Source organism: Anopheles darlingi, chromosome 2, assembly GCF_943734745.1.
Source record: "Anopheles darlingi chromosome 2, idAnoDarlMG_H_01, whole genome shotgun sequence".
NCBI classification, from domain to species: domain Eukaryota; kingdom Metazoa; phylum Arthropoda; class Insecta; order Diptera; family Culicidae; genus Anopheles; species Anopheles darlingi.
The window spans coordinates 24,541,903-24,559,402 of NC_064874.1; the positions used below are offsets into that span (position 1 = coordinate 24,541,903).

The following is a 17,500-nucleotide window of genomic DNA, read 5'->3' on the forward strand; positions in this document are numbered from 1 at the left end:
CACCGCATCCGGCCCACTGTGTGTCAATATTTGCTCCTTCGTCAACCGAAAGGTGGCCACAATCCACGAGAAGAAGCCACGGTCCATGCTGAGACTGTTGAGCGTGTCGGAGGTTTCGTTTGCTCCGCTCCCTCCACCTGGCACATTGCCATGGGCATAGAACAGTTGCGTCCAGCGCTTATTCTCGCCATGACTGTTCACCAGCGCCAATCGCCCGTAATCCCAGGCCTGTTGACGCAGCAGCGTGAACAGCAGTATCAGGAAGAACCACGCAATCACATTCAGAAGCAGTGTCTCCGGGATACCCTCGTACAGGTTGATGAGAATCTTTGTCTTGTTCAGTACCAGGCACGCTTCCCGATCTGGTGCATATATAGTCGCAATGTTGGGATAGTCCGCCATGCTGTCGTGTCTCTGCCGCGTCTGAAAGAGAGGAAAAAAAAACTTGAAAACTAGTACACTGATCCGAGCTTCTGATTCCCCTGTCACCATAACGTGGTTGCGATGTCATCACTCTGGCGATAGTGATAACGAGAAGTTCTCGCATAGAACTAAAACCCTGTACCCCAGTAAAGTGTCGATGTATTGATAACGCGCGGGTTGTGCTAGGTACTTATTATTCTATCGAATCCATACCACGCACTAAATCAAGCGAGACCCTTTAGGCAAACACACTACGCGCACAGAATTTTCAATCACGTTCACTGCCTACTATTAATTGTTGTACGAAATGCTACCTATTCCGCGCACACCCAGCAATGATTCACATTTCATTTCACGAATGCGATAAGAAGTGTGTCAAAGTATCGCATTCTGGATATCGCGCCACATCATAACGTTGATAAGGTTTGCTGTGTTTGCTTCCTTCAGATCAAATTCGAAAGTGTCTCTATAGTGGTTCAGGCCAAACCCATACCTTGTGGGCTACCGCGAATTAAAGCGATGACTCACTCATCCACCACATCGGTTTCGCTCATTGACTCCGCATTGTGTCCTTTCACCGGACAAACTAAGGCGGAAGATGGTTACACTCAACACTACTAGATCACATTGCTATGCTGGGGGCGCTTGATAAGTGATGGTCGTTTTCTTGTGTTGCCTCCTGCCACCCCGCCAAACAATACGCATCATCACTCTGGACAATAGATGCTCTGTCCGTTGCTTGCTTAGATTTAATCAAACGAACCATGCCTCTGGCTAGCGCACGAGCACGCGTTTCGAACCCCACAATGCTGAGCTGGGCATCGGGTGTAGAAATTGTGATTTCCAGCAGATTCTCGGCGGACCAGCTAATCACGCTCTTACGGCAACTTAATTACACCGCTACTTTTTGTCACGGAACGATCTCTTTTTTGTGAGGGGAGGGGCCGTAATCTTGCCATTCGGAAAAGACATTAAAAAGAGGCCATCCCATCCATCCATCCGTACCGAGAGCCAGAACCGATTATCTACTCAAATAGCATTCCCGGCCTGATAAGAAGAGGCACCGCACCAACCGGAGAAGGAGCGAAAAAAGCAAACGAGTTACACAAACGTTCGTAACAATGCCGATGGCTACCACGGATGGCCACCGTCGCGGAAGCACTTGCACCGTCCCCCGTCAATTTCTCCTCCCCCCCCCACAGACGGTTTATGCAATCTTTTCCTTTGCGGTTCATTGATTTCTCGCACCGGATGTGCCAACAACCACTTGGCGAATCACGAACTTTGAGCCTCCACTTTTTTCTATCGCGATTGCGTCTCGGATTGCGGATTCCCATGGACCATTTCTTAGTATATTAGCACCACGGTCTGCTGCTGACATCACCGACATTCCACGTAGCGAAAACGATATCTACCTTCGTTGTACTATTTTGCGTAGTGCTCCCCGCGCGATAACTGGCTGGCCGCCAGCAGATTGGTCTTTTCACCGTCGATACGACACTTGCATTCGGAGGGTAATACAGCTGCAACCGGAAACCGGAACCAAATAATCGATTAAACAGTGCGTACAGGAGAAAATACGGGTTCGTAGCGGGCAGGGAAGCAGCTGGCCAGTGGGACGATAATTGCAAGTCTCCCTCTCCCTCTTCAACTGCGGTCGGGGTCCAAAATTGTTTGAGGCGCACACTGTTTTGGCTTTCTGCTCAAGAATTGCGTCCCCATAGCCTGCCACAGTGAGACCTGCGGCTGCAGCTCTTGTGGAAACGCCTGCGTTTGCATTTCTTTGATATTTTGGCATGGTTGCTGGAAGTGGAGGTTTGTACAGAAAGCGTAGGATGTTGTACAGAATTAAAATATAACTAAATTACAAACAAAAAGTAAATTATACCCCATTGTACTTATCATTTTAAATTGAAAAAACGCAAGCGTTTGCGGCGCAGACTTCACTGTTACAGGCTATGTGGATAAGACCTGGCAGCTGAGAAACCCGCTGAACGCTGAATCGACCAGCTGATTTGGATCGCCGGAGAAAATCCAAAATTTTGCGCAATTTTGCGGTCGGTTAACAATTTCAGCCTCTTCGCACTAAACATGATTCTTCACATTTTGTTAGTTAACTTTTAAGTTAAGCTAACTAATTTTTAATGCTAGCAAACAGTTGCCAAGATGAGCTACGGAAATCACGAAAACGCCCCTCAAATGATGTGCTGGCATTGCACGTGGCAGACGCTTTTCGAATCACTTTCACGGTTTACTGAACAGAAATATGACGGATGTTTATTACACAGACTCAACAGGGTTTCAGAACTTATGAAAGGAATGAATGATTTCGTCCAAAATAGTAGCTATCTAGCTGGACAATGCACGCGCAGGTCATACCCATCCATCTGGAAGACGAATCAGGTATCTTCCGTCTTCGGTGGACGTACGATTGAGTTACGCTTGATCGATTCAACCAACCATTTAATGCCTTCATCAACGCCTTCCCTGCAAAGAGGATTAGGAATTAGGAAAGTGATGGTGGCTGTTGATACGGTTTTGATGCGCGCATTTACCCGGTGAGGGCTGACACGGGCATGACGAGACAGTCCCGCCGTCCAATAAGATGGCCCGACTCCTGGAAGACCGGCTTAATCTCCCGCACGCCCATGCATTCGGGCAGATCCTGTTTATTCGCAAGCACCAGCAACGGTATCCCGGACAGGTACTCGTTGTTGATCATGCGGTCGAACACCTCCTTCGATTCGTTCATGCGGACGCGATCGTTCGAATCGATCACGTAGATGACGGCGTGTGACTCGGAGTAATACTTATCCCATAGCGACTGCAGCTCCTGCTGTCCTCCCAGATCCCAGAAGCTCAATCGCACCCCCGAGATGTCTATTTGGCCAATGTTTAATCCAACGGTCGTAGTAATTTTACTCGGATTCATTCCTTTGTAGTTCTTTGTCAATTTCGTTTTGGCAGCCTCGAGGTACGTCTGTAGGGGAACATTCCAAGGCAAATAAAAACCTTCTATCGTAGCGTAACACACTCCGGTGGGCTTACCGTTTTGCCGGCATTATCCAATCCCAGTATGAGTATGCAGTATTCGTCCTTCTGTGTAAGATACTTGTAGAAGCCGCTCAGCAAAGTGTACATTTTCTGTTTTCGCTGTCTTCCCGATCGTCTACGTTTATAGAGCGCACACTAGAGATGGAATGTTCGGTTACGATGCGGCAAAGTATTTCAGTACCGACACAAACTGTAGCCAGAATTTCTCAAAGGATTTTCCCGGTTTCGGTGCCGTGTGAATTTTCCTTTTGTTTTCGTCAATGTTTTGATTCTCGAGATGATAATCGCTGAGTGCTGAATAACCTTTGAATGCATTCGTGCCAGAAATGCACGGTCGATGCATTTTGTAATTTATCTCCAGACTTTGGCCTTGATTATAAGCATTACATTATGATAACGCCGCTGAAATAAAGTTGAATAATTTCACTAACCATTTTTACACAATCCCAACTTCCCACCCAACTGCGCTCTCGTCTCATCTGTATCGTTCAAATCTTTTGAGCTAGCCTGCGCATCCAGATGATCCTTATCAGTTAAGTAAAAGTCAAGCGTATCGAAAGCAGCTTCCATACAATTCATTTATTGTTCCGTTGTTTCATACAGGCGCACTTTCACTTAACAGTAAGAAAGTATATTAATTTAACTTAGTATGGTAATTCCTTCGATACCCTAGCGTAGGGTTCATAATGTAAAATTAAGTTAAAATGGTTAAAACCGAATGCACCTACAGTCAGAATACGCGTATTGGTGGCGCATTCTACGAATCTTCTTCTTTAGTTCAGCTTATGGCGTGATTTCTAAACCACTTTTATGTCCTACAGCTATAAAAGTTATATAAAAGAGATGCTGAATCACAACTTCCATGAAAGTAGATTGGCGCATAAGTAACGGCAGAATAAAATGGAATAAAATTGAGTATTAAAGAAGGATGGAAGGAAAATGCTGATATAGCAGAAGTAACTTAACGCCTAATACAGCATTATAGCGCCCTGCGTCTTATCGTCTGTAACGGGGTGAGAGAATTTGTTCCGCTCCCTATGCTCCAGCCGCGTGGCCACTACGAGCAGTATGAGGTTCACTACTACCAACGCCATGCCACCAGCAACAAAGTAGAAGCTGTGCCCTAGCATCGTTAGCCCAGTGCTGTACCAGTTGTTGTTACGATCCTCCATCAGAAGCACATTGTGCGTGAGGTAATTGTAGAACTGCAGCAACCAGCAGACGAAGGCGATCGTTTGCGAGATGCCCGATAGCAGATTGCTGACAAATAGTACCACCATAGTGCCGGTTTTCTTGGATGCCGAAGCCGACTTGAGTACCGCCCCGATTGCACCGATGACACCTCCCAGTACGCCCAAGCCGGTACCGAGTGCGGCACCGAGCCAAAGCCAGTAGCTCATCACTTCCGGCTCGTCACGAATCATAGAGGGAACTGAAAAGAACAAGATTTTGTTATGCCTTCCGTTTGGCCCAACTCAAAAGCTTATCTCCCCGTTCCTCTCCTACCATCGATCTTGTAGTCACGCCATCCAAAGCCCACGTTTAGGTGCCGGTGGCCGGAAAACAGACCAAAGTTAATCTGCCCAATGGATTCGGTGAAGTTGTTGCGCTTTGCCGAGCCCTGTATCCAGTGGTTGGTGGTAAGACCGGCCACCAGCAGCCCCACCATAAGGCAGCTGGTGAAAAATGTCACAAACACGATGCTACGCGTTTTCAGGCTCATCTTTGAAGCTCACACACTATATTAACACAATTTTACTTTGTTGCAACGGATATATCTCAAAAAGATGGATGTGTAATTCTCATCTAACACCAACTATCACTAGCATAGGTAGCGCATTTTACGTTTCCTTCTGGTACACCGCATAAACGTCCTTTGGTGACTGAAACGGTATGAAAAATCAAAAACATTACTAACTCCAGGCTGTGTGGGAAGTCAAGTGGAACAATAAACTCTGCACAAAGCACGTCCAGAGCACCGAGGGAGAAAAAGGAAAAAAGAGAAGCGTCCCGTTCAAGCCTTTTATAAACATCAAACAGAGCCTGTAACTGCAGCACGTATGCCCGTTGTATTAACCAAGAGGAACTACTGCCGAGCAACTAACGTAAACTTTACGGTGATCAGCCAGCCACCAAAACTGCACTGAGGCTTCCGGCAATACTTGCTGGGTGTTGGGTGCTTTCCAAGATCAAAGAGCAGCTATCCCAACCAACCGATTGTCTGCGATCAGATCATTGTTATTTCATCTTCACGGGAGAAATCCCACCAAACATATTGTCATCGAACTCGGCGGATAGAAAGTGAGAAGAAAAGGCACCGGGGGGCGGTTGGGAGGGAACTGAACATCGTGAGCCGTGCCACGAGGATCTCGCGATCGTCCAAAGACTGTGTTCATTGACACATTTTCAATCTGCAGACAAAGTCGTCGTCGCAGTTGGGCATTTACGCGATGGAATGTTGGAAGTTTTGGTGACGAAGATCACTGATCGACCCCGGTCGTCTCGCCTCGATAATTCATGATCACGGAAGGCAACATGATTGGAGATGTTTTTAATTGCACTTTACACTCGCTTAGCCCGGTTTATAATACTTTTCTGGAAGTTTCACTTTTTACCATACCAACAGAAGACAACAGAAGATCGAGGTAAAACGGAATCCCTCTTTCCGCGGCTCTTCTTTTGCCAGGATTGTATGCACCACGCTCATTTCCCAGAAGTGTGGAGGAGTGTGTGATATTGTTTTAACTAATTATCGGTATCTTAAGAATTAAAAACCTGCAATTTCTATTCACGATAACAAAATTAGCCTTTTAAAATAAATAAAATTCCATTTTTTGAGATGCTGGATACAGGACAAGAAAATAGTTTACACCTGTGCCCGATTCAAGCAAATCCCTCGTCAGTTGCGCTGTCAAGCGGATTCAAAATTCCTCCATAAAAATTGTTTTGGTGCTTCTGCAAAAAAGAGGAAAAGCGGACGCCGCCGAACAGGAACGCCGAATTATTGGACTGTTGCCGCGAAAATGACGGAAAAATCGGAATTCAAGGTACCGACAATCGATCCGAAGGTGTTGGCCAAAGGGCGCAAATCGGACTTGCCTCCTAGCGCCTCGAAAGTGAACCTACCGATTCCCAAGCCGGAAGAGCTGGGCAACCCTAGCTCGTTCGAACCGAATACCGCCGAGATTCCGCCGATACCGTACAAGGAACCGAGCTGGTCCGGCAAGTGTGATCCCGACCGGAACTACTACTTTGAGGTGGAAAAGAATGGCGTCATCATCGAAAAGGTGCGACAACTGCAAGGTAAACCGTTCTGGCTATTTGGCCGGTTACCCAATTGTGATCTCAATTTGGCGCATCCAACGATATCCCGATACCACGCGGTACTACAGTACCGACCGGCGCCACGGGATGCATCCGATTCCGAGGAAGACGAGGAGCAGAATAATAAAAGACGCGCAACGCACGCTACGGTTGAACCCGGATGGTATCTTTACGATTTGAACAGCACGCACGGAACGTTTGTGAACAAGCAGCAAATAACGGCGCGCACTTATGTTCGGTTGCGCGTCGGTTACATAGTGAAGCTTGGGTCGAGCTCGCGGAACTACATCCTGCAAGGACCGCCGGATGATGAAGATGAACCGTCGGCCATGACCATCACCGAGATAAAGGAACAAACTGCCAAGATGCGGAAACTGCGTGACGAGATGGCCGAAATCGAACGAACCGAACGGGAACGTATCGAAAAACTGAAAGAAGAGGAAGGCATCAGCTGGGGTATGGCGGAGGATGCCGATGAGGAGACGGACCTGACCGAAAATCCGTACGCTGCCTCCAACAACGAGGAGTTGTTTTTGGATGATCCCAAGAAAACATTACGCGGGTACTTTGAGCGTGAGGGGCACGAACTGGATTATCAGGTGGAGGAACTGCCCTCGAGGCTGTACAAATGTACCGTCGAGCTACCGATCGACGATGCCAACGGTCGTCCGATCGTGGCGACGGCAACGGACAAAAACAAAAAGAAGGAAGCGGTCGTCCAGTGTGCTCTGGAGGCGTGCCGCATCCTGGATCGGCATGGTCTGCTGCGCCAGGCAAACCATGGTAAGTGTGTTCAACGTTCAACCGTCGAACTCGTTGTCCTCAAGTTTTAACTTTTTCCTTCGTTATACCTTCATGCAGAACCACGACGTCGATTCAAAAAACAATCAGACTCGGATGATGATGACGAGTATCTTGACCGTACGGGAGCCGTCGAAGAGCGCCGGAAACGGAAGGAAACGAAAAACACGCAGCAAATTCGTTCCTACGAAGACTTGGTGAGTGCGATGCGATCTCCACCAATCGGTAAAATTAATTTTTAATTGCTTTTTTCTCTGTTCATTGGCATTTTGTTGAAAACCAGATTCGAGAAGAGGCAGAAATCCTCGAACGCTTGGAAAAGATCGAGCAGGAGATTGAAAGAAAGCAGCTCATTTCAAAGAAAACGCGCTGGCCCGAGAACGAGGATGATATGGACAATTTTTTAAGCAACCTCATTCCACCGCACGACAAATTCAAACTGAAACGGTTACGCTTGGAACAAAAAAGCCTCAATGTGAAGCATGCACACGTTAAAAAATTAATCGAAATCGCCAAACCGATCGATCTGGATCGCATCGTGACGGGTAAGCCCCTGGAATCGTCCGGTGACGATGCCCAAGACAAGAAGCGCAAAATGATGCTGCCCCTGTTTGGTAAACGGAACAAACTGAGCAACACGTTCGGCATCCGGGGATCGAACATAAAGGCGGAAAAGGATACGGATGTGCCAGCTGAAAGTAAAGATAAAGAATTAGAGGCAGGGAAAGCGTCCAACAGTACGCCAGGGAACAATGATAAGAAATTTACCTTCAAAACGGTGCAGCAAAGCACTGCACCAGTATCAGCAGAAAAGAACAAACGTTCCTCCGAGGTATCGAACCAATCGTTGGATGGCCGTAGCGCAAAGAAACGATCACTAACCGAGGGCACTCAGGCTGGAGGTAGCAGTGTAGTGTCGAAACCGTCCAAGGTGATGGTGGAAGAAGAGGAAGCAGCTGAAGAAGATGCGGAGGCTGCTAACACCAGCAGCAGCAGAAAGAAACGTCCACGGCAGCGAACCCGTGGCAAAGCTCGAGACAACGTCGACATCGACGATACGGAAGAGTTGGCGAGTGAAGATAAGAACGTAGAGTGGGTCCCACCTTCGGGACAGACAGGTGACGGTCGAACGTCGTTGAATGAAAAGTATGGATATTAGTTGTGCAGGGATTGTGGAACATAACGTCCAGAATAAACCAACAATGCATACTATTTAATATGGACTAGGCTTTGCTTTTGCTTTCTGCTTATCGCTCTTTGAGAATGTTTGCTCTAAGCATAATTTAAATCCAACGGCCGACCTTGAAACGAAATTCCATATTTTGACGTTTCTGTGACGTTTCATCACAGCTGTTGTTTTATGAATATGGATTTTTCACTTTTTCGTTCATAAAATTAACCACGTAAAAATGGTATGTGGCGCTTAAATTCGGATGCGGACAAGCGGGAGGCTGCTGCTGTGCGGCGTAGTCAAAGTGGCAACCGAACGGAGGGTGCACTGCCAGGTATCGGCGATATGCCAACGAATTATTGGTTGGTTCTATTGAAAAATAGGATCACATTTCTGACCGTACGTGCTCTATTTTTAGAAACCCCTACCATTGCCCGATATTGGTCAGCGTGTTCCGCATGAGGGCTGTTGAGGCTCACTCCCCTTTTCCCTCAAACACGGCCCGTAGGTGAGGATGGTGAACAATTTGACGAGTGAAAAAGGCCTTAAACATTCTTCATCTTTCCGCGTTTTAGTGTGATTCCAGAAAAAGATGACTCCACCACCCAGCGAAGGACAGCCCTACAAGGTGGTACCGATCCATAAACATCGCGAGCTGATGGACCAGTGCATAGCGCTCATCAATTCCGAGTGGCCTCGCTCCTACACGGCCCGGCTTTGGAGCCTGGAATCGTCGAAGGAAACACTGCCCACAAGCTTCGTGCTCACGGCTGACGATGGCAAGGAAACGGCCGTCCTTGCACACGCCAAACTTTCGCCCATTCCAGCCGATCCGCATGCCGTGTTCGTCGAAAGTGTGGTAGTGGCACGAGAACGCCGCGGTCAAGGCATTGGCCGTTTGCTAATGCGAGAGGTGGAAAATCATTGCTTCAAGACCCTGCGGCTAGACAGGATATATCTGTGTACGATCGACCAGCAAGCATTTTACGCCAAGCTTGGTTACGAGTTGTGCAAAGCGATCAACATTTTCGGATCGCGGCCCACGTTCAACCAGAGCACAAAGAAAACGTGGATGACTAAAGGAGCACCAAGCAAGTGAATAAGGAGGCATCTCTAATGGCGGCATAAGTTAAAGCGGGTAACGAGAAACGGAATGTATTTATCGGCTTCCGACGCTTCGAGCTCGAGGGCGCGGGTTCGGTGGAAGCTAATTTATTGTAGGTGAATTAGGGTAGAAGCACGCACAGTTACAAAACTCTAGATGAAATGTTATTTATTCAAATGAGCTCTAATAATAAATCGTAACGGTAACCGGAAGGATTCGCGAGATATCAACCGTATCGCGCTCAAAATACGACGAAAATAATCTACTCGAATCCGGAGAATCGAGCACTTTGGGCCAGCTGTTCGTGTGGTGCATCCGAACAACACTCGGCGTTCGTTTGGTTATTTCTTTTAACTTTTAACTGTTCCTCCGTGTTTTTGGCGCATTTTCAAACTATCCCGTGGCTGGTGCCTTCCCTACAATGAATTCGCTGGCTGTAGGATCCGAGAATCGCGAATTTTGGTGTGGGTTTATAGAGCTGTACCGCAATCTACCGGTGTTGTGGGCCAAACCGTGTGTAGGGGAGCCGCAGAGTATTTCAAAGAATCTCCGCAACCGAGCCAACGCAATATTGCTCAGGAAATACCGGGAACACGACCCCACGGCAGTCCCGGCCACGATAAAGAGTGTTCTAAAGGAACTGCAATACCTCCGTCGTGCCGCAGAATCTAGACAGACCTCTGAGAGGAGGAAAACTCCTACGTGGTTGTTGAAATCTCTAGATTTTCTACGTGCCGAGGAACTGGAAGCCCTTAGTAAACGGCCAACGGAAGAACAAAATGATTGCATTCAATCTATAACTGACCCCGGCATTGGAGATGAATCTGTCGAATTCATGGATCCCTGTGACTTACGAAATGATCTACAGCTATATTGTAAATCGCTCGCAAGAGAGCTGGGAACGCTTCCAGAGGTACAGCTGCGGTATGCACAGGAACACATCGAGCGGGTAGTGCGAGGTGGGCAACTAGGAATGTTGTCCTCTGAATGGCCCGAAACAGATCCGAGTGTCGAGGAACTTCCTCGTTCCGATATGCCAGAGTCACCGGATGAAGCCGTGGAAGAGTGCATTCTTGAGGATATACCAGCAGCTGGTCCAGCTGTTATAAAACGACGAAAACTAACTGACAAAGTTCTCCGCAGGAATATCGAAGATTCTGACCATCAAGGATCATTCGCTAGGTTTGATCAAGATATCGAACCACTGGATTCCGATGATGATGTTTCAGATTTGCACGACTATTCTGATGAATATGCTGTTGTTGAAACAGATACTGTAGCAATTCATATCGAAGATCAACGAACCAGGTAGGGGTAGTGATCTCCCATTAGCACGAATTACTCAACTACTAAGCGGTCCTTCCTTGATTCCTTTTCAGTGATAGCTACGGAAATGACGAGACCGTTAATATGGAAATACCGAATGGACCGACGGGCTCAGAGGAGCAGCAACAAACGGCAGCGATAGATGGTAATTACAACGGGTTACGCCCCATTCATACAACCATTATTACATGATCTAACTGTTTGCAGATTCAAATTTAATCGCCGTGCGCCTTCCGTCCGGGCTCGTTATGCGACGCAGATGTACAGCACATTGTTCGAACTTCGTGGACAGCATCGTGCCAGAATACAGTGAACCGGAGTTTGTACGGCAATTTCGCTTGGGGCGGGAAACGGTTCGCAGGCTTTGTCACCACCTGGAGCAAGAGAATACCTTCAAGAAACTGAAAGGTGAATATGACCTTGGGGCGATAAGCGGCAACAGAAGATGGCATTATTAATGCATTTCCTTCTAGGACACGGTGGATATCAGGCGATCAGCGTGGAGACACACGCACTGGCCTTCCTGTGGTTTCTTGGGCAGAAGAAAGTGTCCTATCGGAATGTGGCCGATCAGTTCCAGTTGTCCCTGAGCTGCGTGCACGACGTCATCTGGCGGGTATGCGATGGATTGCTGAATCTTCAACCGATGGTCTTTAACCAAATGGACGATACTGCGAAAGCACTGTCCGCCTGTCAATTTGCCGAATTTTGCTCGATACCGAATGTAATTGGTGCGGATGCGAGACTCGAAGCGGTTCCACTTGATATTCTAATGAGTTTCTTACTCTATCCCACTAGGCTGTGTCGATGGAATGCAAATTAGGGTCGATCGACCGTCGGAAAATTCGAAATACTATCAGCTAACCAAACGATACTACACCCTCCAGGTCCAAGCAATCATCGATGCGGACATGCGCTTCGTGAACGTGTTCGCGGATTACCCGGGCGAACCGGATCTTTTAAAAACCGTTGTCGAGCTGTGTGGTGATAACTACTGTGTCTTGGGTAACGAGGCATTCCCATGTTTACAGCAGCTACTGGTACCTTTCCGCAGCGATGGCATATCGTTATCAATGGCACAGCAAACATTCAATGACCAACTGACGCAGGTGCATAGTGCTTACCAAAAGATTTTCCAGCGCTTGCGGCAACGTTTCCGGCAGCTCTCTTATCTAAAAGGCTGCCATCTATTGAAGGTAGTTAAAATGGTAAAAGTCTGCTGTTTGCTACACAACTTGTCCTTACCGGAAGAGCTGGACCTGCTCGAGGATGATACCAGTGAGACTAGTCATGTGCAAACGACGCCATTCTTCACCCGGACTTGCAGTGTTTCATCGATGGCCAATGTACAGAGTGGGCAGCAGAAACGTGAAGCAATCTGTGCTGAGATTCAAATCAACCATATTAAACTTTTACAAAGAACAGGATTTAAAGATAAATAAATGGAAAAAAAAAGAAATTTCGTCAATCTGTAATATGAAGCTGATTTGGTGGAAGAAAGAAAATAATATTATTCCTTTATAAGAAAGTAATATTATCATTCATACTCATGATGTTGGAGATTTGAATGTAAAATTCGTCAACAAGATAATGTCACGCGCAGCAGGTTGATCTTTGCTTGCGTTTGTTTACATTTCCGTCGTTCTCGCGTCGTTCAGCTCGCGATCGAAGAACATCGATACTTCCCCGTTGATAAGAAAGGCTTCCATCGGTTCTTCGGGATTGTGAGGTCAGTGTATGTGATTAAACACCAGTTACCAGCGTAAGTTGATCCAGAATTTAGACATCCATCATGCGTAGTTGCTTCTGTGCGTTGCGTAGCTTCCTGCATTGTGGATTATGTAAAGTTTATTGTGTGATAATAATAGAATTCCCGCTCCGTCCGACAGGTGCTGGTACGAGCACAATGGGAGCGGATTGCCTCCAACCGGGCAAACGGGGTCTCACCCTGTCGGTCATCGTGCTGGGCGGTGCCTGTCTCACGGTGATGCTGGCCTATCTGGCCTTCGGGGACAGCACTGATGAGTCGGGTTTCCGGACGCTCCGGATGGTAAGCATCCTGTTCCGCCACGGTGATCGTTCACCAACGGACTTCTATCCGAACGATCCGCATCGTAATCATGCTTGGACAGGTGGCCTTGGAGCCCTCTCCGAGGTAAGTGCGAATGCGCTCGAACGGCTTTGATTTTAGAGGACGAATTCAAACCATTACTCGCTCCTTCCCTAACAGAAAGGATCGCAGCAGATGTATCAACTCGGTAAGCTGTTGCGTCCACGGTACTATCGGTTGCTGCCTTCGAATGGACTCTACTCGAAGGACAAGATGATGGTGGTTAGCAGCTACGCCGAACGGTGTATCATGAGTGCTCAAAGCTTCATGGCCGGATTTCTACCTCCTCTCGAGAACACTAATCCATTGCCCATTCCGTGGCAACCGGCAGCGATCAATGTTCTGCCTCGCGATCGCGATACGGTAAGGTGTCAAGCCAGCCTTTCATTTCATATGACCGTCGATTAACAGAAGAGGAGTCTAATGAAGCAGTCACACTTTCTTTGTAGATTCTGGCCCAAAAGCAACTATGCCCGCGCTACGAACGTAATTTGCAGCGTTTAATGGCTTACCCACCGAAAGACATACGTGATCTGTACGAGAAGAATGCGGCTCTGTTTCGAACGTTGAGCCAAGAAACGGGAAGAAACATTAGTACCGTACTGGATGTTGAGCTGCTGTACAACACGCTGGAGATTGAGAAGTTGGCCGGTCTAGAGCTGCCCGACTGGACGGAAGATATCTTTCCCGCGAAACTACTACCGTTAGCAGAGCGCAGCCTGGCTCTCTTCACCGAAGTTCCGCTGATGAAAAAGATCAAGGGTGGGGCGATTATCGGTGAGCTGCTGGATAATGCGGTGCGGCGCCGTTCGGGTATACTGATGCCAGAGCGAAACATTTTCATCTACTCGGGTCATGATGTTACGCTCGTGAATCTGATGCGGGCACTGGGTGTGATCGAGCAGACGACCGGTAAACCGGACTTTGCGGCTACGCTGGTGTTCGAGCTGCACCACAGCATCACGTTCGACGATGACTACGAGGTGAAGATCGTCTATTTTTTCAACAGTGACGACAAGTACCCGAAGGAAATCGAAATACCCAACTGCGAAAGTCCGTGCTCATTGACGCGCTTTGAGCAGGTAATGGAAACGGTTCGCTTAAGAAACTACGATGAGACGTGCCAGCTCGTGTAAGAAGTGGCCAGCGAATATGGGTTGTTATCATTCCTCGTAGTCCCCCGGGATCGAAGGGTAGCGTAGGATATGAATGGTCACAGATCTGTTTATAAAAAGACAATCTCTCGTATATAGGCTAAGAAATCCACCTCCACTGTTGTTGCGTTATTCTAAGTGTTGCCGCGAGGTCGTAAGGTCCCGCCAAAAATAAACTTATCCTTTCAAAACTCACTACTTTTACACTATTGCGTGGCGTATAACACTCTTGGCAGTAAACAGCGTTTTGGGATCAAATACAACCACCGAACAGCTGCATTGACGACGACAGCAGGTTGCTTCTACTCGCAGTTCGGATGTTCACCTTAAAAACAGAAACCTCGATAGTGCTTCTGTGTGAATACACAAATATTTTATTTGTTTGTACTTAAGAACGTAATTAGACAGAGAAACGACGTTTGGTGTGCTCGATAATGTGCAAATGTGCACCAAAACATAATAGTTTGTTACGACGGCGTATTAAAAGGAGAAAATTATGAATGTGTGTGCTGTCGCATTGTTTCGCCGTGCCCTGCAAAGAGAGGGGGTTGTGGTCGCTACACATATGCGCTTTAGTTGATCATTTCTCGTCTTTCGCTCTGTTTGACATTTCGTTAATTTAACAAATGCTTTTTAATTTACTGTTTCCTCTCCCTATCTTTATCGCAAAGAAAGTCTCGTATATTATGGGCTACCTTCCTATTACCGTTTCGCCATAGTCTGAGAGTGTCTTCTTCCGTCTGTTCTAGGAGTTTTGCAAGTGTTTCTGAATTTAAAAAGAACTATTTTACTGTCTTCTTTTCTAAACCCAAACCTAATACTACAATTTATCAAGCACACATTCAAATCCGTCCCTCTCTTAAATTGGAATACCAATCATTTGCATAAACTATGGTATTGCATGTTCTGTACTCCAGACACACACCACCATTCGATCGTAGCGCTGATGACACTCGTGGAGCATTGAATATAAATATATGCTGATATTGAAAACTGAATGCTGTTGTTTTGCATTGCAGTTGGTTGTTCTATTGTTTGCTTTCTTGAGGATCTTCTTCACATACTTTACCTCAACGCTATCTTCTCCATCACCTGTGCTGTGCTGTGTCGGTTACTACATCAAAATAGAACTAAAAGCATATCTTTTCCAAATAAAAACATTTCCTTCATCCCTGAAGTACGATCGTATGTAGCGCCAGATTGTAAACAGAACGTATTAGGAAAGAAATTTCTATTCAATTATATGTATTGTCTGCAGGAAATGTGACAGTAGAAGTGAGAAGATTGATAAGGTAATGAAAGATGCACCAGCTCAAGAAATAGTGGATGTGGACATCCCGAATCTTTTTCTTCTCTGTCAGCACTACTATAAAAGATAATCGAACGTATTTAATCTTCCATACTTTCATTACGCTCTGGAGAGTGATCGTTATTTTTAGGAGATGCCGATCGCGATTTATCGTTTGATTTGTCCTGCGACTGGGAACGGTCGCGGGATCGAGAGTGAGAACGGGGCGAGCGTGAGCGGGAACGTGATCGAGAGCGAGAACGAGATTTGTTATCCTTCGACTTGGAGCGCGACCGCGAGTGCGACTTCGAGCGCGAACGAGAGCGAGAACGCGACTCATCGCGATCGCGTTTCGGTGAGCGGGATCGTGATTTCGATTTGCTGTTGTCACGCGATTTGCTGGAAAGGAAAAAAATATGCACATATAAATTAGGAATAAGAATAAAAATATCAACTTTCTTTGAATTCTACAAGAACAGACGAGAACTTACTTTGAACGGGAGCGCGAGCGTGACTTTTCGGGCGATTTCGAACCGTTCTTGGACTTGGAGCGGCTGCGTGACTTCGAGCGACTGCGAGAGGAGCGACGCGATCGCGAACGGGAACGCGTACGGCGACGGGAACGGGAACGCGAGCGGCTGCTCGAGGAACGGGATCGACCCCGTCCGTTGCGCCCATTACGTCCACCGCGATCTTCAACCAAGCGGATACGCCGTCCATTCAGCTCCGTATCATCCAGCTTTTCGATCGCTGTTTTCATATCCGATAGAGTAGCGAACTCAACCACACTGCAGGAGAAAAATGAAATCGATTAGGAACTTCAGCTTCTCCAAACATCCACTGCCGTAACAACACTTACCCTTCATTCTTCCGTTGCTTATGAGCGTCTGCGTAGGTAACCTCTCCGGCCTGACGCATGTAGTCTTTCAAATCCTGCGCATCGACGAGTGATGTGAAATGACCAACAAGATAAAAGGATGAAAAACATACAATTAATAACTGATCATATACTGAGAGAAGTAGATCCAGATCATTCGTATCTGATATTCGATGAAGAAAGAAGGGAAGATATCAAACGGTTGGTTGCATGAATTCAAAGGTAAAGATATATCAGCAGATTAATAGCAGTTCTGAGACATCCGTCAACAAAAATTTGGAAATAACAAAAACTACGGAAACGCACGGCGCGATACCAATAGTGACCTAGAGAGCAATGGGACCGACCGTTTGTGTAATGCTTGGAAGAAGAACACTTAATTCCTATTGATTTGGGCTATATCCGGTAAAGATTAAAAATGATCACTACGATTACGCGTATCTTTCTTGTTCTGTATCTCTTTTCTTCAATATATCTTCATAATGAAAAGAATCATTCCGTTGTCAGCTGCAATTGCAGTAACATTAGTAGTAGTAGCGGTGGCGTTGACAAATCACAGTTGTACTGTTGTGTGTTCGTTTGGTCCTGTTTTCGCTTCTGCATGAATCATATCTTTTCTACCATGATTCTATTATCATCCGGCGACCGGTACTTTCCGTTAAACTTGATGGGGATGTTTTTATGTCTGGTTTTATGGACTGTTCTGGGTTATCAGCGATCAGTGGCTATCGTCAAAAATGAATCCATCACAAGGGACCATGTTGGGCGTAACTGACGGGCAGGATACATCAACTGTGTTCGTTTGCAGTCCCTCTCATGGATCAGCCTTTGCTCTGTTGTTCAACGTCTCCCGATCGTTTGGTGTGT

At 46.8% G+C, this 17,500-nt stretch overlaps 8 protein-coding genes across 15 annotated transcripts in view; 4 read left to right on the forward strand and 4 right to left on the reverse strand.

Annotated features, from left to right (window-relative positions):
• LOC125952271 (uncharacterized) overlaps positions 1 to 2,104 on the reverse strand; it is a 10,112-nt gene extending 8,008 nt beyond the window's left edge. Inside the window, exons 1-2 of the mRNA XM_049681646.1 lie at positions 1,839 to 2,104; positions 1 to 423 (exon numbers count right to left, since the gene is read on the reverse strand). The exon at positions 1 to 423 is cut by the window's left edge and continues 1,834 nt beyond it. Of these exons, the coding sequence (XP_049537603.1) occupies positions 1 to 402 (402 nt within the window). The 5' untranslated portion in view covers positions 403 to 423; positions 1,839 to 2,104. The remainder of the gene's footprint in view (positions 424 to 1,838) is intronic.
• A 570-nt stretch (positions 2,105 to 2,674) lies between these two features.
• LOC125951294 (ADP-ribosylation factor-related protein 1) lies at positions 2,675 to 3,747 on the reverse strand. The gene is made up of 3 exons (XM_049680037.1): positions 3,472 to 3,747; positions 2,979 to 3,403; positions 2,675 to 2,910 (listed from the first exon to the last, which is right to left on the reverse strand). The coding sequence occupies exons 1-3, from the start codon at positions 3,562 to 3,564 to the stop codon at positions 2,823 to 2,825; spliced, it is 606 nt and encodes a 201-aa protein (XP_049535994.1). The 5' UTR covers positions 3,565 to 3,747; the 3' UTR covers positions 2,675 to 2,822.
• A 294-nt stretch (positions 3,748 to 4,041) lies between these two features.
• On the reverse strand, positions 4,042 to 6,157 carry LOC125951293 (uncharacterized). Of its 6 annotated transcripts, none has more exons than XM_049680033.1 (3): positions 6,098 to 6,157; positions 4,984 to 5,360; positions 4,042 to 4,909 (listed from the first exon to the last, which is right to left on the reverse strand). In XM_049680033.1, the coding sequence occupies exons 2-3, from the start codon at positions 5,198 to 5,200 to the stop codon at positions 4,446 to 4,448; spliced, it is 681 nt and encodes a 226-aa protein (XP_049535990.1). In that variant the 5' UTR covers positions 5,201 to 5,360; positions 6,098 to 6,157; the 3' UTR covers positions 4,042 to 4,445. The 6 variants fall into 6 exon arrangements, with proteins under 6 accessions (XP_049535990.1, XP_049535989.1, XP_049535988.1 ...); XM_049680032.1 differs by having other exon boundaries at positions 6,093 to 6,151; XM_049680031.1 differs by having other exon boundaries at positions 6,044 to 6,151.
• Positions 6,158 to 6,443: 286 nt separating this feature from the next.
• LOC125951273 (kanadaptin) lies at positions 6,444 to 8,798 on the forward strand. The gene is made up of 3 exons (XM_049679992.1): positions 6,444 to 7,584; positions 7,663 to 7,799; positions 7,886 to 8,798. The coding sequence occupies exons 1-3, from the start codon at positions 6,501 to 6,503 to the stop codon at positions 8,759 to 8,761; spliced, it is 2,097 nt and encodes a 698-aa protein (XP_049535949.1). The 5' UTR covers positions 6,444 to 6,500; the 3' UTR covers positions 8,762 to 8,798.
• Positions 8,799 to 8,969: 171 nt separating this feature from the next.
• LOC125951297 (N-alpha-acetyltransferase 80-like) lies at positions 8,970 to 10,090 on the forward strand. The gene is made up of 3 exons (XM_049680040.1): positions 8,970 to 9,107; positions 9,192 to 9,281; positions 9,349 to 10,090. Exon 3 carries the CDS (start codon positions 9,366 to 9,368, stop codon positions 9,870 to 9,872), a length of 507 nt encoding a protein of 168 aa, XP_049535997.1. The 5' UTR covers positions 8,970 to 9,107; positions 9,192 to 9,281; positions 9,349 to 9,365; the 3' UTR covers positions 9,873 to 10,090.
• Positions 10,091 to 10,242: 152 nt separating this feature from the next.
• On the forward strand, positions 10,243 to 12,648 carry LOC125951274 (uncharacterized). Of its 2 annotated transcripts, XM_049679993.1 has the most exons (5): positions 10,243 to 11,186; positions 11,258 to 11,349; positions 11,412 to 11,612; positions 11,678 to 11,935; positions 12,003 to 12,648. In XM_049679993.1, exons 1-5 carry the CDS (start codon positions 10,300 to 10,302, stop codon positions 12,644 to 12,646), a joined length of 2,082 nt encoding a protein of 693 aa, XP_049535950.1. In that variant the 5' UTR covers positions 10,243 to 10,299; the 3' UTR covers positions 12,647 to 12,648. The 2 variants fall into 2 exon arrangements, with proteins under 2 accessions (XP_049535950.1, XP_049535952.1); XM_049679995.1 differs by having other exon boundaries at positions 11,053 to 11,349.
• Positions 12,649 to 12,831: 183 nt separating this feature from the next.
• LOC125951285 (lysosomal acid phosphatase) lies at positions 12,832 to 14,688 on the forward strand. Its single transcript, XM_049680020.1, has 4 exons — positions 12,832 to 12,966; positions 13,094 to 13,359; positions 13,435 to 13,677; positions 13,764 to 14,688. Exons 2-4 carry the CDS (start codon positions 13,111 to 13,113, stop codon positions 14,448 to 14,450), a joined length of 1,179 nt encoding a protein of 392 aa, XP_049535977.1. The 5' UTR covers positions 12,832 to 12,966; positions 13,094 to 13,110; the 3' UTR covers positions 14,451 to 14,688.
• Positions 14,689 to 14,801: 113 nt separating this feature from the next.
• Positions 14,802 to 17,500, reverse strand: part of LOC125951288 (serine-arginine protein 55) — a 7,820-nt gene continuing 5,121 nt past the window's right edge. The window contains exons 6-8 of one of the 2 annotated variants that reach the window (XM_049680023.1): positions 16,616 to 16,689; positions 16,248 to 16,544; positions 14,802 to 16,155 (exon numbers count right to left, since the gene is read on the reverse strand). In XM_049680023.1, coding sequence (XP_049535980.1) covers positions 15,858 to 16,155; positions 16,248 to 16,544; positions 16,616 to 16,689 — 669 coding nt within the window. In that variant the 3' untranslated portion in view covers positions 14,802 to 15,857. The remainder of the gene's footprint in view (positions 16,156 to 16,247; positions 16,545 to 16,615; positions 16,690 to 17,500) is intronic. The other variant, XM_049680024.1, reaches the window with a different exon arrangement.

Bases quoted from the DNA above. Each gene is read 5' to 3' on its own strand.
- LOC125951294 (XM_049680037.1), bottom strand. From the start codon at position 3,564: ATGTACACTTTGCTGAGCGGCTTCTACAAGTATCTTACACAGAAGGAC. The intron at 3,404-3,471 runs GTAAGCCCACCG...GTTCCCCTACAG, and splicing joins TGGATAATGCCGGCAAAACG to ACGTACCTCGAGGCTGCCAA. The intron at 2,911-2,978 runs GTAAATGCGCGC...TCCTCTTTGCAG, and splicing joins CCCGTGTCAGCCCTCACCGG to GGAAGGCGTTGATGAAGGCA.
- LOC125951293 (XM_049680033.1), bottom strand. From the start codon at position 5,200: ATGAGCCTGAAAACGCGTAGCATCGTGTTTGTGACATTTTTCACCAGC. The intron at 4,910-4,983 runs GTAGGAGAGGAA...TGTTCTTTTCAG, and splicing joins GCGTGACTACAAGATCGATG to TTCCCTCTATGATTCGTGAC.
- LOC125951273 (XM_049679992.1), top strand. From the start codon at position 6,501: ATGACGGAAAAATCGGAATTCAAGGTACCGACAATCGATCCGAAGGTG. The intron at 7,585-7,662 runs GTAAGTGTGTTC...ACCTTCATGCAG, and splicing joins GCTGCGCCAGGCAAACCATG to AACCACGACGTCGATTCAAA. The intron at 7,800-7,885 runs GTGAGTGCGATG...GTTGAAAACCAG, and splicing joins TTCGTTCCTACGAAGACTTG to ATTCGAGAAGAGGCAGAAAT.
- LOC125951297 (XM_049680040.1), top strand. From the start codon at position 9,366: ATGACTCCACCACCCAGCGAAGGACAGCCCTACAAGGTGGTACCGATC.
- LOC125951274 (XM_049679993.1), top strand. From the start codon at position 10,300: ATGAATTCGCTGGCTGTAGGATCCGAGAATCGCGAATTTTGGTGTGGG. The intron at 11,613-11,677 runs GTGAATATGACC...ATTTCCTTCTAG, and splicing joins TACCTTCAAGAAACTGAAAG to GACACGGTGGATATCAGGCG. The intron at 11,936-12,002 runs GTGCGGATGCGA...CTATCCCACTAG, and splicing joins CTCGATACCGAATGTAATTG to GCTGTGTCGATGGAATGCAA.
- LOC125951285 (XM_049680020.1), top strand. From the start codon at position 13,111: ATGGGAGCGGATTGCCTCCAACCGGGCAAACGGGGTCTCACCCTGTCG. The intron at 13,360-13,434 runs GTAAGTGCGAAT...CTTCCCTAACAG, and splicing joins GCCTTGGAGCCCTCTCCGAG to AAAGGATCGCAGCAGATGTA. The intron at 13,678-13,763 runs GTAAGGTGTCAA...CTTTCTTTGTAG, and splicing joins TGCCTCGCGATCGCGATACG to ATTCTGGCCCAAAAGCAACT.